This window comes from Cebus imitator, unplaced genomic scaffold (genome assembly GCF_001604975.1).
Source record: "Cebus imitator isolate Cc_AM_T3 unplaced genomic scaffold, Cebus_imitator-1.0 Scaffold497, whole genome shotgun sequence".
In the NCBI taxonomy this organism is placed as follows: Eukaryota; Metazoa; Chordata; class Mammalia; order Primates; family Cebidae; genus Cebus; species Cebus imitator.
In genome coordinates, this window is record NW_016107812.1 from 1,250,049 (window position 1) to 1,269,136 (window position 19,088).

A 19,088-nucleotide genomic window follows, 5' to 3' on the forward strand; every position below is an offset into this window, starting at 1 on the left:
GGGGGCGGGGCGGCGGTTCCGCGCTGCCTCCCGGGCCGGGGCCTAGCCTCCCTGCGGCGCTCCGTGGCTCCGAGAGCGGAGCAGACCTTCCGGGCGTGCGGCCGCCAGGTTCGTGTGGTCCGAGCCCGAGGACCGCCTGCGGCCGCCCGGTCCCGACCAGGAGTGAGGAGGCGCCTCTCACCTGGACGCGAACCGGCCGGACGCCGCGCGGGGGAGGCCGCCGGAGCTTCCCGTTTACGTTTCTTCACCAAGCTGCCTTGACGCGCCCCGCGGCTACGTCCGGAGTCGTAGCGCCCTGGGAGCCCAGGCAGGAGGATCTCCTCTGCCCAGGAGTTCGAGACCAGCCTGGGCAAATATTTTGAAAGACACGGCAAAAGCCGCAATTACTGCTGCACCAACCTGATAGACCCTGTCTCGAAAAAACGTGGGGGAGGATTTTACTGAAGGTAAACCCTGTAACCCCAACACTTTGGAAGGCCGAGGCGGGCGGATCACCTGAGGTAGGAGTTCAAGACCAGCCTGGTCAACATGGCGAAACACCATCTCTTTATACAAAAGTTAGCCGGGTGTGGTGACACGCGCTTGTAATCCCAGCTACTTGGGAGGCTGAGGCAGGAGAATCGCTTGAACCCGGGAGGCAGAGGTTGCAGTGAGCCAGGATCGCGCCCCTGCACGCCAGCCTGGGGACGGAGCGAGACTCAGGAAGGCCCCATCGATACACTAGAAGTGGGCCCTCACCACCTCCTCAGTCTGCAGGCACCTGTCCTTGCGTTTCCAAGCCTGCAGAACTGAGAGATTTCTGCTCATCGTAATCTCCCCAGTTTACAGTATTTTATAAGAGCAGCCAGAACGGACTGAACGGACTAAGACAACCTTCCAATGGCGCAGCGGTGCAGCCCTAGGGATTTACCCTAGAGCAACGAACTTGGAAATCCACAGAGATTTGTTCAAAACATGGTAGCCTCAAACTGGGAACTCCCCAAAAGAATGTCAGTAGGTAAATAGACAAATTGTGAAATTGTCATAGGCACATGCTGTCATTATCACAAAGTCACATACTGTTCAGGAACAATATGGCTGAATCTCGAAAATACACCATGCAAAAGAAACCAAACATAAAAGAATGCATACTATACAATTCCATTTGTTTTTTTGTTTTTTCTTTTTGAGATGGAGTCTCTGTGTCTCCCAGGCTGGAGTGCAGTGGTGTGATCTCAGCTCCCTGCAACCTCTGCTCCCCTGGGGTTAAAGTGATTCTCTTACCACAGTCTCCCAAGTAGCTGGGATTATAGCTGCATGCCACCACGCCTGGCTGATTTTTGTGTTTTGAGTAGAGACAGGGTTTTGCCATGTTGGCTGGGCTGGTCTCAAACTCCAGACCTCTGGTGATGCACCCCTCCCCCCGCCACCCGGCCTCCCAAAGTACTGGGATTACAGACATGAACCATCCCATCTGGCTGTCGTTTGTCTTAAGAACAGATAAGCTTATGGTGAGAGAACTCAGAACGGCTGCTGACTGTAACTGGGGTGGTTACATGGAAAGGGGCATGAGGAGCTTTCTCAAGATGCTCTGTATCTCGTGTGGGTTGATAATAAACTGGGCACACATTTGTTAAAAACTCAGCAAAGTTTTGGCTACAAGGTTGATAAATGGGAAGAAAAACATTAAACGGTAAAATCTGCCTAGCTGGGCATGGTGGCTCACACCTGTAATCCCGCACTTTGGGAGGCCAAGGCAGGCGGATCACCTGAGGTCAGGAGTTCGAGATCAGCCTGACAAGATGGAGAAACCCTGTCTCTACTAAAAATACAAAATTAGCCAAGCATGGTAGCGTGTGCCTGTAATCCCAGCCACTTTGGAGGCTGAGGCAGGAGAATCACTTGAACCACGGAGGCGGAGGTTGCGATGAGCCCAGATGGCCCCACTGCACTCCAGCCTGGGCAACAAGAGCGAGGCTGTCTCGAAAAAAAAGCTGCCTAAATTTAAAAACAGAATAAGGAGTACCTTGTTAGAATGAAACGTTGCCATTGCCGTTTTTGATTAGTAGGTACTTGAGAACAGTATTCTGTCCTCAGCACCTCCCCGTTTTGACCTCTTTATGAACATGGGCCATTGCTGCTGCCTGCCTCTTGGTAACTGGGTGAATTACTTACTTCCCTGAACCTCAGGCTTCTTCTTGGTAAAATGAGGATGATCATAGTATCTACTTGGCTGGGCACAGTGCTTTATGCATGTAATCCCAGCACCTTGGGAGGCGAATGCAGGAGGATCGCTTGAGCCCAGGAGGTGGAGACCAGCCTGGGCAACATGGCAAGACGCTGTCTGTACTGAATATTAAATTAGCTGGAGGTGGTGGCTCATGCTTTGAGGAGGGAGGATCACTTGAGCCTGGGAGGTCAAGGCTGCAGTGAGCCAAGATTGTGCCACTGCACTCCAGCCTGGGAGAGAGAGAGAGAGAGAGAGACAGAGGGAGACCCTGTCTAAAAAATAAACACATACATACATAAATAAAAGAGTAATTCTGTAAGTCCTTGCTACAGAGGGGCTTTATAACAAGTTGTTACACTAATAGCTTAAACCATAAATTCAAGTTTTACGTATATGCATGCCATATAGGGGTGGCAGGGTTCCTGCCCATCATAGGGACTTTGTCGTCTGAATCATAAACCCAAGTAGCTCTGGGAGAACCGAGAACTGACTTGGAAAATGGTCAGCTGTGGTCAACTGCTGCCACAGTGTCCACTCTCCAGCCTTAATAACCTCCCAGTGGCTAGGGGACACGCTGCCATCCCCTGAACACGTCCAGCGGCCACGTGACTAAGCAAAGGCAATGGAGAGTGGACGAATGGTGACAGATGCAGCCACGGAGCTGACCTTACAGGAGCGTCCACAGTGTGCGCCCCTGTCCTTTCTCTCCCTTCTCACCTTGGAGGGGGACTGGAAGTGGGACCGGGAGAGCTGTTCTCGGCAGGAGGACGCTGAGGATCAACAGGGGTGGACGGCCTTTTTGTTCTCGCACCGTGAAGCTGTCCTGGTCTGTCCTGTTTTCATGCTTGAGGGCTCTGGTGCAGCAGTGCCACCAGCCTGACCAGATCTTGACACCAGGACTTCTGTGGAATCCAGGTAAGCAGCTAGGGTCCTGGTAGGGCCGTGTCCTCACCCCCATCTGATGCATCCACACCCAGTTAAATGAGAAGGGAATAATCACAGGAAAACGTGGAGAAAAACTCCACTGTTCAGCTGCCAACCCTCTGTTGGCCACTGTTTAGGTAAAAATGAAAAAAAATTGAGATGTAAACTTCTCCAGGTAGAAGTGGACTCCCAGTGAATGAACGAAATGAAACTTTTGGAATCAGTGGCCTTTGCTGAGGGCAATTCTGATTTTATTGCTGATTGTAGCTTAACTTCTATGTCATGTCTGAACCCAGGTCACAAGGGGGCCGTGTGAGCCCCAGGGATGGAGTGGGGAGGTCTAATCTACACCTGTCTCGAACATCCTTCAGTGAGAGAAGAGTGAGAACATGCTTGTTTGAGGAATCAAGACATTCTGGAGGGCAGGAGGTGAGGATGGAGGTGACCTGTCTGCCCAGAGGGTGGCAAGCACTGCTGCTTCTGTCGGTGAGGATTTGACCGTGAGACCAACTTCCCACCGGCCACAGAAAGGTTTAATTGGAGGAGTAAGAAGGCCTGAGCTGCGTTTGCAAGAGAGGCCACTGCTGTAGCGTGAGGAATGCATTGGAAAGGTGTGGAGTCAAGGCAGGGAGGTCTTGTGTGGCCCTGAGTAATGATGTAAAATAAACCTACAGCCTGGCCCCCAGGCCTGGCTGTAAAATGCACCCGGACACACATGCCAGCACCTGAGATGCCAGCACATGTGCCACCTTGCTGGCACCTGAGAGCAGGCTCCTGTAGCAGCAGGAATGACCAGAGGTGAATGCTGTGAACTGAGACGGAGGAAGCCGAATCTCCAGCAGTCTTTCACAGCTCTAGAATTTACACTTTACAGGCCAAATTCAGATATATTTCTGTTTTTTGAGACAGGGTCTCACTCTTGTCACCCAGGCTGGAGCACAGTGGCATGATCACTGCTCACTGCAGCCTTGACCTCCTGCACTAGAGCGATCCTCACACCTCAGCCTCCCGAGTGCTGGGATTACAAGCGTGAGCCACTGCACCCAGCTTATATTTATTTAATCTTCATAGTAGACCCAGGTAGGTGGAACAATGTGATATTATCCCACTTACTGAAAAAACAGCCTCAGGAATAAGCCTTAGATTAACAGGGAGTAGCTATGTTTTCCTTCCTCTTTTTTCAATATTAATTGGGTTACCTTACTTTAAAGGCCATTCAGACTGTTTTTTTTTTGTTTTTTTTTTTGAGACGGAGTTTCGCTCTTGTTGCCCAGGCTGGAGTGCAATGGCGCAATCTCGGCTCACCGCAACCTCTGCCTCCTGGGCTCAGGCAATTCTCCTGCCTCAGCCTCCTGAGTAGCTGGGATTACAGGCACGCACCACCACGCCCAGCTGATTTTTTGTATTTTTAGTAGAGACGGGGTTTCACCATGTTGACCAGGATGGTCTCGATCTCTTGACCTCGTGATCCACCCGCCTCGGCCTCCCAAAGTGTTGGGATTACAGGCGTGAGCCACCGCGCCTGGCCACACTGTTATCAAGGGCTGTTTAATGCTTGTGGAATGTCCTGTGTTACATGCAGTAGGGTCTGGTCAGGAAAATAGCCCAGTCCAGGTGGTTCAGCAGAGGAAATGAAGGCACAGGGACTGCCCTGGCGGGATGCCGGAGTCCCTCAACTGGAGGAGGTCATGGGCCCCAAGGAGAAAGGCACAGACTCCACAACCAGGCAGGACCTGGGCTGATGCAGGGAATGAGGGGCGCCAGGGGAGCTGCGGCTGTGACCGTCAGACGCCCAGCCAGAGGGACTGCCCGACACAGGCAGGTGGCAGGAGGGCTTTCTGGGTGAACATAGGACATTTTTTAATGCTTTTTGGGAAGATCCACTTGACATGTCTATCCAGTCTCCAGAAATGTATGTTTAATGCTCAGAAGGAATCCTGCAAGAACTGAAATGCTGTGGGAGAGGCTCTGTGAGGGAGACGAGAACTGACCCTCTGTGGGTTTCAGGGCATTTAGACATGACATTCAAAAATATTCCGGCCAGGCGCGGTGGCTTACGCCTGTTTTTTGTTTGTTTGTTTGTTTTTATGTTGTGCCAGCTGCTGTAACATGGCACACACCTGTAACGCCAGCATTTTGGGAGGCCGAGGCGGGTGAATCACCTGAGGTCAGGAGTTTGAGACCAGACTGACCAACATGGTGAAACCATCTCTACTAAAAATACAAAATTAGCCGAGTGTGGTGGCGGGCGCCTGTAATCTCAGCTGCTTGGGAGGCTGAGGTAGTAGAATCACTTGAACCTGAGAGGCCGAGACTGCAGTGAGCTGAGATGGCGCCACTGTACTCCAGCCTGGGCAACATGCATGAAACCATCTCAAAAAAAAATTATATATAAATATATATATATATGTGTGTGTGTGTGTGTGTGTGTGTATTTCACTGTGAAGGTGGTATCCAACCCCGACCTTTTGTAGAAAAGCCCACAAATCTCCTGCAGAAACCCCCAAGCCGCGGGCTGCAGAGACAAGCATCGTGGGGGTGCTCCGGACACTCTGCCTTTGGGGCTGGAGGTGCCCACCTCCAAGCCCTCAGCTGCCTCAGGCACCCACGATCGGCCCTCACACCTCCCAGAGGCTCCACCACCTTCAGCCCTCACTTCAGCTGGAGTCAGACCTTAGAGACGTGGACACTGCCAAGGTAACTCCCAGCGAGTAGTGGAGCCAGCTGGAGGGCTGTAGACGCCCCCCACACACAGGTGAACAGAGGGCACTTCAGACAATGGCAGAGGTGGCTCAGCAGCAGTTTCACATCGGCCTGCGTCCAGGAGAAAGGCCTTTGTCCAAGCACACCTTCTACAGCAACCTGGAACATTCACCCTCAGAGGAAGCACGTGTAGAGGCAGCTGAGTTCCAACAAACGCTTCTGACTGTGGACGCCCCCCCGAGTGCTGGAATTCCCCTCATCTAGGAAAGGCTTGGGGACGCTGCCAGCAACTATCATGTTTACCCATCAAACTAGATGACAGGAGTGTAAATGATCATCTTAGTTTCCTCTGTAATTGCTTCCTTTTTTTTTTTTTTTTTTTTGGTCTTCCTGTGTCACCCAGGCTGCAGAACAAGGGCACAAACTCTACTCACTGCAACCTCCGCCTCCCAGGTTCAAGCAATTCGGCTGCCTCAGCCTCCCGAGTAGCTGGGATTACAGGTGCACACCACCAGGCCCAGCTAATTTTTGTATTTTTAGTGGAGACTGGGTTTCACCATATCGCCAGGCTGGTTTCAAACTCTTGACCTCGAATGACTCCCAAACTGCTGGGTTTACAGGCATGAGCCACCGCACCCAGCCTGCTTCCTAATACTACGTGGGGTCTCAGACTTCTGAGTGACCTAGTGATTGTTAAATCGTGACCCTCCCATCAGCCACACATCCTTGGTCGTACACTCAACCCAAATTCCCGACAGTACCTGCTACCTCTAAGCCAAACGCAGTGGCACATCCATCTCTGCCAAAACCACTGGTGAGACCCACTGCTCAGCCCCACAGCAGGGCGCAGCGTGCAGCATTGAGCTGCTGAGAAAGACACAGCTTAAAATCCACCTGTCAGCCAGTCAGTGCAGCACCTGCAAACACTTAGCAACTCCATGGAGAAAAGGAAAAAGTTCAGATACAAACAAGTCCCCTTAAGGGTTACTATAGACCGAAAAAAAAAAAAAAAAAAAAACATATTATTTCAGAAAGTTAAAGCCACAAACGAAAGTGGTCAGGGAATTTTCATTCTGATCTATTAATTCCCTGTGTACAGAAGCTGCTAATGCAGTCACAAGAAAAACATGCATGAACCCCAGAGGGCCAAACCTTGCCACCACTGCTTCCTGCCCCTTTTCTGTCCTTTTTAAACCATGGTAGCCTCTAATAACGTCTAACTGAAAACTCTACACCTGGTTAACTTTTTTTTTTAACGTAGTCTAACTCTGTCACCCAGGCTGGAGTGCAGTGGCATAATCTCAGTCACTGCAACCTCTGTCCCCCGAGTTCAAGTGATTTTCCTGCCTCAGCCTCTCGAGTAGTGCGGATTACAGGCATGAGCCACCACACCAGGCTAGTTTTTGTTTAGTAGAGACGGGGTTTCACCATGTTGGCCAGGCTGGTCTTGAACTCCTGACCTCAGGTGACCCACCCCCCTCAGCCTCCCAAAGTGCTGGGGTTACAGGCGTGAGCCCGTGCCTGGCTTATGCCTGGTTAACTCTTACTGATCAAAATCAAAGTACGGATGACAAAGCCAAGAGAATCTGGGAAGTGACATTGCTGAGGTCTGTCACCAGGGAGGCCCGGAAGAGGTCAGCACCTGGAGGATGATGCCTAGTTCAGGAAGCGCTGCACAGAGTGGCCACCCTCCACCCCCGGGTTCACCGGGAAGCTCGCTCCCCTCCGTTTCTACTCCTGGCTGATGGCTGCAAGTGAAGTGGGGCGGAGGGGGAGGAGGTGGTGCGGTCTTCTGCCACGGCCACAAGCCACAGGCATTCGCCTCCCCAGCTGCCTGAAATTGGCAGGACAGGAGAATTCTATTTTAAAGCAGAGTTGGACAGAGTATAACAACATGAGATTAAAAAGTTGTTCCCAAAATGACAAAATATAAATATTAAAATGAAGTTTCCAGTGAATATAAACATCTTTACCAAAAAATAGTTTATTGCACAAAATTTAAGGAATTCCCAAGCACACTTAATTTGTAAAAAATCAACGTGCTTTTTTTTTTAAAGTTACACTTTGTCAGACATGGTGACCCCTTTCTCCAGAACCGCCACAACTTGAGAACTCTCTTTTGTGAGGAAATTTTTAATACAAATGAGTAACTCAAAAGCACTGCATTTTCCAGACCGTCTCAGAGCCTGAGATCACCACAGGGTGAGACTTGCCGGGACCTTCTGGTCAGTGAGGCTCAGGAACGTCTCACCCCACAGCATCACTCAAGCCGCTCCTCGCGTCAGAGGCCCCGGGATGTTCCTCTCAGATTTGCTGGTCCCCTCAGGCCCTCCTAGAATCTTGACACACAACATTCTGTTTTTGTTTAACATGTCGTGGAAGTGGGAGTCCATGTTGTGGTGACTACAGGCCCATGGCTTTGGTGGTATCCCTGTGCCAAGGAAGGGAGTTGAGCCAAGCTCGCTAGGGCAGCCCAGTGCCCACAGGCCGTGTTCTGGTGGGCACTGCCCCTGCTTGGCCCGGCCTGAGGAGAGTCAGTTTCACATCCTATTAAAAACACTGCTTGATCCATATTCCAAAGACTGGGAACACACCCGTGGCATCAGTCTCACATATACCATGGAAAAATACACGAAAACCACGTTACATTTTTTTGGGGAACGTAAGAAAAACAAGAAATGACATCATGAAGTGCCCAAGCCAACATTCCCGGCGAGGCTGTGACACACGGCATGGTGATGAACACGCCGCATAATTCGACGGGGACCCTGTTCTATAAGCAACACGCCCAACTTGAAATATCGTCATCATTCCCACAACAACAATTCAAACTTTACTCACTGAAGAATCTAACTCTGGGAGGTAGAAGTGCCAGGAGAGTCCCTTGGAGAGAACAAAAAAACCTCAACAATAAAGAAAGCAATTTAAAAATCCAACTTCAGCCAGGGGTGGGGGCTCACGCCTGTAATCCCACCACTTTGGGAGGCCAAGGTGGGTGGATCACCTGAGGTCAGGAGTTCCAGACCAGCCTGGCGAACATGGTGAAACTCCACCCCTCTAAAAATGCAACCATTAACCAGGTGTGGTGGCAGGCACCTCTAATCCTAGCTACTTGGGAGACAGACGCAGGAGAATCATTTGAACCTGGGAGGTGGAGGTTGCCGTGAGCCGAGACTGCGCCACTGCACTCCAGCCTGAGCGAGAGCAAGACTCCATCTCCAAAATAAAAAAAATTCAAAAAAAATCCAACTTCCTCGTTTAGGTGTCTTCTTAAGGAAGCCTGAAGGCAGTATCTGCATGACCACAAAAGGCCTCTGATCCAGAACCACCCGCCGTGCATGAAAACACCAAGAGAAAACAGAAGACTCACAGTAGGGAGCAAAGGCAGCCAAGCCCCGCCAAACTGGAGGGGCCCTGGCACAGGTGGCGACAGAGCGCCAGGGGGAGGCACTGCGCCCGAGGGCACACACAGAAAAACTAGCGTGAGAAGCGTGGAGCTACTGTCACTTGAGTATTTTCCGAATCACTTTGTCCTAAGAGAAAACAAATACACAGTGAACATCACTCACTTAGGACTTTCCACAAACAAGAAGTCGCTCCCCACCAAATGTCTGTGGGATTTCTTGATTTTATTTATTTTTCTCTATAGACAGACTCTGGCTTTGTCGCCCAGGCTGGAGTGCAGTGGTGCAATCTCGGCTCCCTGCAACCTCCGCCTCCCGGGTTCAAGCGATTCTGCCTCAGCCTCCCGAGCAGCTGGGATGACAGGCTCGTGCCACCACGCCCGGCTAATTTTTGTATTTTTAGTAGAGATGGGATTTTGCCATGTTGGCCAGGCTGGTCTGGAACTTCTGACCTCAGGTGATCCGCCTGCCTTGGCCTCCCAAAGTGCTGGGATTACAGGCGTGAGCCACCAAGCCCGACCCGATTTGATTTTAAAATGAAAACAAAGGGGCAAGCTGGGCACGGTGGCTCAAGCCTGTAATCCCAGCACTGTGGGAGGCTGAGACGGGTGGATCACGAGGTCAAGAGATCGAGACCATCCTGGTCAGCATGGTGAAATCCCATCTCTACTGAAAATACAAAAAAAAATTAGCTGGGCATGGTGGCACGTGCCTGTAATCCCAGCGACTCAGGAGGCTGAGGCAGGAGAATTGCCTGAACCCAGGAGGCGGAGGTTGCGGTGAGCCGAGATCGCACCATTGCACTCCAGCCTGGGTAACAAGAGTGAAACTCTGTCTCAAAAAAAAAAAACAACAACAAAAAAAAAACAAAGGGGCAGTATAGCCAAAATAAATAAGAACGTAAATTACCATATTTTTTTCTCTAATAGTACATGAACGATTTAGTAAATAACATCTTCAACTTAAGATAAAAAGTAGGATATATTTATAATGAATTTTTCAAGTATTATTTCAAAATTAACCCTGTACAAATGATACATATATTTTGGAAGTTCCAATACTTGCTAGAGAATATTTTTTAAACACCAAACATCTCTGTGGTTGATGCTACCTTAACCTTACCAATTAACCTTCTAAAAGTATATTACAACACAACACAAATAGCTTAAAAACTCCATACCATTTCTCCACAAACAGACACAAGTAAGATATGGACATGAGCACATCTGGACTTGCCAGTGACACTCAGAACCTCGTTCAGACATCTGCAAAGGAGGCCATGCGGACCCATTTTCTCTCTCTCCTAACTCATACAATAAATTATTTTAGATTTTCTTAGCAAACTAGGGGACAACTTACAGACCTCAGCTCTCCCGGCCAGCCAGTGTCTGCCGTGTTTCAGGATTTGGAGTGGGAAACAGAAGATCTCACACACTAAGCGCTATTTTTAAATAAGGCATCTGTTTCTGAGACACCTTGGGAGACCACAGCGACCTTCCTCACGGTGCTGACCTGTGTCTTCCAGAAAGTGTCTCTGCTCTGCAGACGATGCTGGTACAGCCACAAAGGACCCAGGACTTCTCTTGATGACTGCACCAATACAGGCGTTCCTACACACCCTGGTAAAGATTTTCACTTGGGGCACAGAAGTGCAAGGACTGCAGAAAGGCTTATTACCACCTGTGGTCTACACCTGGCTGTGGCTCCAGTGGAAACCGCAGGAGTCCATGCAGGGAGCCCCTGCCGGCTCTCCTCCTCCTCCACTCTCCTTCTTTTCCCTTTGGCCTCTCCCTGTGCCCCCCAAATGCCAGGTCAGACACGGGGTGTGTCCGGATGGCCGTCAGGCCTGACCAAGGGTCTGAGCTGCCCCTTCCCAATGGCAGTGACCTGAGAGGAAGAGACTGACAGGAAGGAAGGGCCCTCAGCAACAAAGTAAAACCAAAACAACAAAGAACCCTTTCTGGGTAAGGATATTTGGCTTTAGAAGGTAAATAAATTATAGTTATTAGAATTTTCTAACTGATATCCCTACATCCTACAGGTACATATTCCCAACAACACATTTCAAAAGGCAATCAGTAAGAAAACAAGTATGTTCGCCTTAAATAATATGAGCATATGCTTCTTAAAGACTGGGTTACAGGCTGGGCACGGTGGCGCACGGCTGTAATCCCAGCACTGTGGAGGCCAAGGCGGGCAAATCACTTGAAGTCAGGAGTTTGTGACCAGCCTGGCCAATGTGGTGAAACCCCGTCTCTACTAAAAATACAAAAATTAGCTGGGCATGATGGTGTGTGCCCATAATCCCAGCTACTCAGGAGGCTGAAGCAGGAGAATCATTTGAACCTGGGAGATGGAGGTTGCAGTGAGCTGAGACCGTGCTACTGCACTCCAGCCTGATGGCAGAGCAACATTGTCTCAAAGAAAAGCCTGGGTTACGATCTTCAGTGTCTATGTTCACATCCTGTGGTGGGATGGCTATCAAAAAAACCAAGAAAGTAAAAAGCCAAAGATGCAAATAAAGTTTCGTCTGCAGAGAAGCCCTCGCTGAATGGACAGGGAAGTGGGCGGGTGCTGGTGCCACAGACCCTGTCACGCAGAGCTTCTCCCAGCCACTGACTGCGGCACCACGCAGAGAGCAGCACCGGACAGGCCCTTTGGCAAGTAACCTCCAGACACAGTAGAAACTCCTCCCCGAATGCCTCCGGGCTTGGAAGATTTGGTCATTCCACGGGAAAAGCTACTTGTGATCTTCGAGTGTGTTTCTAATCCTCAGCTCTCGATCCGTTACATACTTTACTCCTCGTTAAATTCCATCTCAGAAAAACATGGATCACACAATCAAATAAATAACATTGCTAAGAGCATTCCTGGGCCGCAGCGCACACGCAGGCCTGCGGCGGTCACTGTCCCGGCCCTTCTTTGGAAACCCTGCTCTGGCTGTGCCTCTGAGTGTCACCCCGGGGGTTGGCATGATCCCCAGGGGGTGCAGGGCTGGCAGTGGTGGGCTCCGCGAGTCGGCCTTCCACCTGGGTCCATGAGGACAGGGACTCGTGCACTGTGAGGGTGTGCTCCTCCATCTGGCGCTGCAGGCTGTCCATCTCCTGCCTGGGAGACAGAAGGCAAAGAAGGCCCAGGTCACACGAGGGCCAGGTCTCAGAACACAGCAGCAACAGGCCTGACCCCGACGTGCCCTTGCTCACTAGCACCTGAGTGGACATGGGTGCCTTCAGGGACCCGCAAACCAGCCGAGGCCACAGAAGCTCATCGTCCGTGGCACTGTTCTCTACACTGTGCACAGGCCAACAGATGTGGCTCTGGCTTCTGCTTCCACTGGGTGTGTGCAGAGGACACAGGCTCAAGGACCAGTCCTGACCAGGCCGCCACGGAGTGGAAGCTGTCACTGAGGCCTGGCACACACACTTCTACTCCCTGTTACCTGCCCTCGGGACGCCACCTGGCCCCGCCCTACACACACTGCCTCAGCCTCAGGCTGCCAGGTGTGCCGTGTGTGGCCTTCCAGCTCCCAGGGGCCTGTCAGGGTAGTTTAACGGCAGGCAGTTTCCGTCTTGCCATCTGAGTTCAGAGACTGCATGTGTGAGTTACCCCTACTTTACATAAACCTGCTCAAACTCTGCTGGGCATTCATTCGATGCTGGCACCAGGAGAGTCCTCCCAGCTAAACAGGGCATGAATCTTGAAGACTAGCTAAAGCACAGCATGGAGCACGGTCGTACTTAAGCTGCTGGAGGCAGCTGTTCAGGTTCTTGAGGGGCTCCTTGCTCACGGCGGGCGGGGGCCGCAGCAGCTCCTCCAGCAGTGAGGCCGGGACCGGGCAGTCGGGGATCTTGATGGGCGTGGCGGGGCTGGAGGAGCTGGCCTCACCTTTTGGCTCCTTCCTCTGTTTTTAAAAGCACATGGTTAGATTTCCCACTATCCCCTCCCTCGTCCCATCCCTCAGGCCAGTCACACTAGCACACATGTGGCAGACGGGCCTCCCTAGCTGGATGGATGTGGGGCCTCTGGGAAGGGGACAGGCCCGGCCGCTACGGCAGCACAGCCTGACAGTCCCTGGAGCTCCCGAAGAGAGAGCTGAGTAAACACCTTTATTCCCAAGGCACAAAACCACAGCAAAGCAGAGACAACCTAAGTCCTGGGTCCGCAGGAGGGCAGAGCCCAGCCATAAACTACAACTCTCATAGAATCCTGGGCCGAGCCGTAAACTACAACTCTCACAGAATCCCGGGTCCGCAGGAGGGCGGAGCCCAGCCGTAAACTACAACTCTCCTGGAAGCTTCCCATCAGAGACGCAAGGCCTTGACTTGAAACTTTCCTCAGAAATTAAATTTCCAGCTTAGGCTCCCTTTTCTAGGACTTAAAACTTTTTCCATTGGGCACGGTGACTCACATGCCTGTAATCCCAGCACTTTGGGCAGCTCAGGCAGGCAGATCACGAGGTCAAGAGATCGAGACCAGCCTGGCCAACATGGTGAAACCTCGTCTCTAACAAAAATTGAAAAATCAGCTGGATGTGGTGCAGATGCCTGTAGTCCCAGCTGCTCAGGAGGCTGAGGCAGGAAAATCGCTTGAACCCGGGAGGCGGAGGTCGCAGTAAGCCAAGATCGAGCTACTGCACGATCAGCTTGGCGACAGAGCGAGACTCCATCTAAAAAAAAACCCCAAAAACAAAAAAAAAACTTTTTCCACAGATAGACACACGACACTAAGCGGCCTCTGAATCCCAGCGCTGCCCTCCCTCTTGCCTCCTGAAAAGCACGGATGTGTACCGAACACAGAAGCCGCCAGGCACCTGGGCACCACTCCCGGGCCCCAGCCCTTCACACACAGCAGGGACTGCCTAACATACAGCCAAGTCACAGAGCAGCCTCTCATCTGCTTTACAAGGCACGTGAGAGCAATGTGGCATTGAATTCACGGGATGAGGCAGACGCTGTCAGGAAAAGGAACCAGAGTGAAATGATTTCGTCTGTCATCCAAGCAGGATACTCCATTACCATTTACTTTACACAGCAGCTGCTCAGTGTTGGTTCCACATATCCATTTATGTCTGAATGACTAGAACATCTGCCAGCCTCCCCTCCCAACGAATCTACGGCACACGTCAGCCACCCCGGAAGGGGCACGGGCCTGAGTACCGTCTTTACTGCGCTGCGGCGCAGATCCAGCTTGAGCTGCTGGTTTTGCTGGAGCAGGGTCTTCATGTTGTTCTTCAACTCCGACACTTTTGCCTGGAGCATAAATTTATCCTTCTGGGTCATGGACAGATCTTCCTGGGCCAGCTCCAGCTCAGACTTGACATTCTATGGAAAATGAAGTCAGATATTTAAAAGATCTGAGTCTGTATTTTCACAGGTCAAGTGCACACACGTCCTCCTCGTAGCCACCCTCTCCAGCCATCCAGACGGTGAGGCCAGCTGCGATCACACCCTCCACATTCTTACCCACAGTCCACAGCCCAGTCCTTGGAGCCTGCGTGTCCCCATGACCACATTCTACACAAACTCCAAAGTCTCCTGGTTCAAATCCCAGCCTTACTGCTGGAATGAGCCTCACTATGCGTAGGGCATGCAGGCTGAGTGGCCCTGATCCAAAATGCCAGCAGTGTTTCAAATGCTGGGTTTCTGAACATTTGCATTACACCTACCAGCTGAGTAGCCCTACTCCAAAATCTGAAATGTTCCAATGAGCATTTCCTTTGTCATGTTGATACTCAGAAAGTTTCAGACTTTGGATTTTTGCTTCTGTTTTGTTTTTTAGGGCAGGGTCTCACTCTCACCCAGGATGGAGTGCAGTGATGCCACCACAGCTCACTGCAGGGCTTGAGTGATCCTCCTGCCTCAGCCTCCCAAAGTGCTGGGACTACAGGCAGGAGCCACTTGCCTGTAGTCGGATTTTGGATGATGGACACTCCTCTGCCTGTACCTATGAATAAATTCTCACTGTGACTCAAGCCCCCCATTTACAAGGAGGACTCAGCAATTACGCTCCTTTCCCAAGCAGTCAAGACCAAACCCTGAGCTCTCTGTAGAGAAGCTTATGGCAAATTGGCAACCTTTTCACATGCACCCTCCCATTTGCTGGACTCCATGAAATCACGTTCTTGGTCCATGTCACACGGTGCAGCCAAGGGATGGGAGCTGGGCCAGCCCTTCCCCTGTCCCGCCACATGATGTGGACCAGGTGACTTTGCGAGCGCCCAACTCGGCGAGGGTGCCAGTGACCCGAGAGCACCACCTGGCCTCAGGCCGCACAGCGCAGGAACCTGGGGAGGTGCTGCTCCCACCGCGCCCAGAGCCTTGCACGCAGGTACCTGCAGCAGCTGCTGGAGCCCTTCCAGCTCCTTTCGGCCCTGCTGCTCCGCCAAGTCCAGCTGCTGCGTCAAGGACCGGATTTCTCTTTCTTTCTGATCCACCTCCCATTTGAGATCTTCCATCTAAAAAGGGGAAAGTCACATGACCAAAAGAATGTCAATGGGTCTTCACTGCGCTAGAAAATGGCTCTAGCTGTGTTTCGACTCATCTTCTACCACCACAGTAAGAAAACCATCACGACGGACAGAAGTCACCCAGGCCACCCCGCACAGGCCAGCCCTGAGAGCTGTCACCTCTTGGTTTCCCACGGGCTGCTTGTTGAGCTGCTCGTCCAGCTGCTTCTGTAGGAGCTGGAGCTGCGCCCGGGCCTCAGCCAGCTCTGCCTGGAACTGTGCTATCTCCTGGGAATGTTTCCCCTCCTGAATCCTAGCGTAGAAAAACAAGGAAGAACGGAATTGCCGCACTCCTCCAGCGTGCTGTGCCGTCCCGCTGGGAAACGCTACCCATGGAAGGCGACCATCCTGGCAGACCCTCTGCTGTGCGCCCCACGCTGCGGCCAAGCTTGGTGCCCCTGACATGCGCTTGGGCACTCCTCACAGAGCCCCTGAGGCCCACGTTTCACCAGCACCCCTCACAGACTCCAGAGGGTGCCGGCCCCAAGACCACCGCGCATGGGGGTCCCACAGAGCCACGGCATCAGCCCCGCACCAGCATCTTACCTGAAGCTGAGCACGCATGCTGGGCACTTTTTGTGTTGGGGAAGGACAGGCAAGGTGGGGAGTGGACACAGGGCAGTGAGTGAAGCTCAGGCTTCTGGAGACAGAAGCTGGGTGTCTTCTACCCCTAGGCTTTGCACTCAAGTACTCAGTAATTTGCAAAATGCAGGGGACCCTCGCTGTGCTGAAGGTGCGGAGTCAGACCCCACCCGCTGCCACACAGCTGTGTGTGAGTCCTTGTGTGGCCGGGCCCAGGACTCACTGAAGGCCATCGGCCTCAGCCTGCAGCTTCTGCACCAGGTGTTCCTTGGCCTGCAGCTCCTTCTTCACCTCACTCAGCTCCAAGGAGGCCGCCTTGAAGTGGCGGCGGTTGTGCCCGGCTTCCACCTTGGCAGCAGCCACCTAGGAGGAAGGAAGCCACGTTGTCCATGCCCGGAGTGTCCTGCATGACAACTGCAGCTTTATGACATGCCGGGCACAGAAGGCAAAGCCACTCCCGGCCCCACGCACATCCTGGCTGCTGGCGTGTGCTTCTGCACAGGTCTGGCACATTCCTTGTAAAGATCAAAGCACCTGACCCGAAGCTCAGCACACGTGCCTGTGATATGGCTGCTTCCATCTGTTGAATGAACACGTTTATTTGGGATTTCCTGGACTAAATAGTTTTTATAGTTTTCTTCCAGTGTATCCACAGCCTGCACAACAAAGCAAGACCCTGTCTCCGTAAAAATAAATAAATTAGCAGGGCACGGTGGTCCCAACTACTCAGGAGGCTGAGGCGGGAGGGTCACTTGAGCTCAGGAGTTCTAGGCTGCAGGGAGCTGTGATCACGCCACTGCACTCCAGCCTGGGTGACACAGTGAGACCCGGTCTCAAAAATAAACCTGAGCACAGAGTGAAAGCCAGAGAGCTGGGGGACTGTGTGAGTCGAGCCTGAACCACGGGCCCAGAACCACAGCCCCGCAGCAGGCCCCGGGCAAGGGCTGCGGGGCGGATGAGGCCTGTAGGGCAAGAGCAAGCTGTTAACTGCTCGTATTACAGTACTCCTGCCACATCTTAAAATTAATTCTATTTATAAAGAAGCGTTATTGTTTCACCCCCCCCCAAAAAATCAAGAACCTTTTTCTTTTCATCTCAGTTACATTACCACAGAGAAGTTCTTAAAGGATGTGGCAAAGCCAGGTCATAGCAACTAAAGGAGCTTTGCAGTTAGGCTAAAAGGTTTGAATTGTGAAGCAATTATAACCTGTTTTTACAAGTTCAATTCAAATGAGATTTAAAGGAAAAGTGATGTGTTCTTTCCTACCTTTCTCCAGAGACAACCACAGTTATTTCTTGTGTTCCTCCTAGAAATTTTCTTTTTTTGAAACAGAATCTTGCTTTGTTGCCAGGATGGAGTGCAGTGGTATTATCTCAGCTCACTGCAACCTCCGTCTCCTGGGTTCAAGCAATTCTCCTGCCTCAGCCTTCCAAGTAGCTGGGACCACATGTACCCAACACCACGCGTGGCTAATTTTTTGTATTTTAGCAGAGACAGGGTTTCATCAGGCAGGTTGCGAACTCCTGACCTCATGATCGAGGCCTCAGCCTCAATCGAGACCTCGGCCTCCCAAAGTGCTGCGATTATAGGCGTGAGCCACCGTACTCAACAGAAATGTTCTACATATACATAAGCATCAAATGCACGCACACACATCACACTCCAGGCACACACATGCACACACACACTACAGCCCTTGCATGCACAACTGCCCACGCACAAGGGTACATCACACCCCAGGCACACACGTGTGCAGACATCACGACTCTTGTACACACACACACCCATGTGGACACACAACCCTTACATGCACATCTCCCATGCACACACACACCACACCCCAGGTACACACTTGTGTGCACACACCACGGCCCCCTGCACACAACCCCCAAGCACACACACACCACACCCCAGGCACACACCTGTGTGCACACACCCCCATGCACACGCACACCACACCCCAGGCACACACCTGTGCACGCACACCACACCCCAGGCACACACCTGTGCATGCACACCACAGCCCTTGCACACATAACCCATGCACACACACATCACACCCCAGGCACACACATCACACCCCAGGCACACACCACTGCCCTTGCACACACCACAGCCCTTGCAGGCACATCTCCCATGCACACACACACACACCACACCCCAGGCACACACCTGTGCACACACCACAGCCCTTGCATGCACATCCCCTGTGCACACATACGTCACACCCCAGGCACACACAAGTGTGCAAACATGACCCCTGCACACACACCCCACGTGCACACACACCACACCCCAGCACATGTGGGCATGCACACAGACCACAGCCTGTGCACACACTTCACACCCCCCAAGTACGTGCACATGCCACAGCCTGTGCATGCACACCCCCCACATTCACACACAACAGACCCCAGGCACACGTGCACACATTCATACCAGAGCGTATGTACGCACACTCCATGTGCACACACAACACCACACCTCAGGCACGTGTGCGCACATTCATACCAGAGCCTATGTACACACACCCCATGTGCACACACCCCACACCCCAGGAACACGTGTGCGCACATTCATACCAGAGCCTATGTAAACACACCCCATGTGCACACACACCACACCTCAGGCACATGTATGCGCACATTCATACCAGAGCCTATGTACACACACCCCATGTGCACACGCACCACACCCCAGGAACACGTGTGTGCACATTCATACCAGAGCCTATGTAAACACACCCCATGTGCACACACA

At 52.0% G+C, this 19,088-nt stretch overlaps 1 protein-coding gene across 1 annotated transcript in view; it reads right to left on the minus strand.

The window, feature by feature from the left end:
• Positions 1–11,541: 11,541 nt before the first annotated feature.
• Positions 11,542–19,088, minus strand: part of GOLGA3 (golgin A3) — a 57,423-nt gene continuing 49,876 nt past the window's right edge. Inside the window, exons 19-24 of the mRNA XM_037733193.1 lie at positions 16,551–16,690; positions 15,866–15,998; positions 15,572–15,694; positions 14,397–14,561; positions 12,978–13,141; positions 11,542–12,348 (exon numbers count right to left, since the gene is read on the minus strand). Coding sequence (XP_037589121.1) covers positions 12,144–12,348; positions 12,978–13,141; positions 14,397–14,561; positions 15,572–15,694; positions 15,866–15,998; positions 16,551–16,690 — 930 coding nt within the window. The 3' untranslated portion in view covers positions 11,542–12,143. The remainder of the gene's footprint in view (positions 12,349–12,977; positions 13,142–14,396; positions 14,562–15,571; positions 15,695–15,865; positions 15,999–16,550; positions 16,691–19,088) is intronic.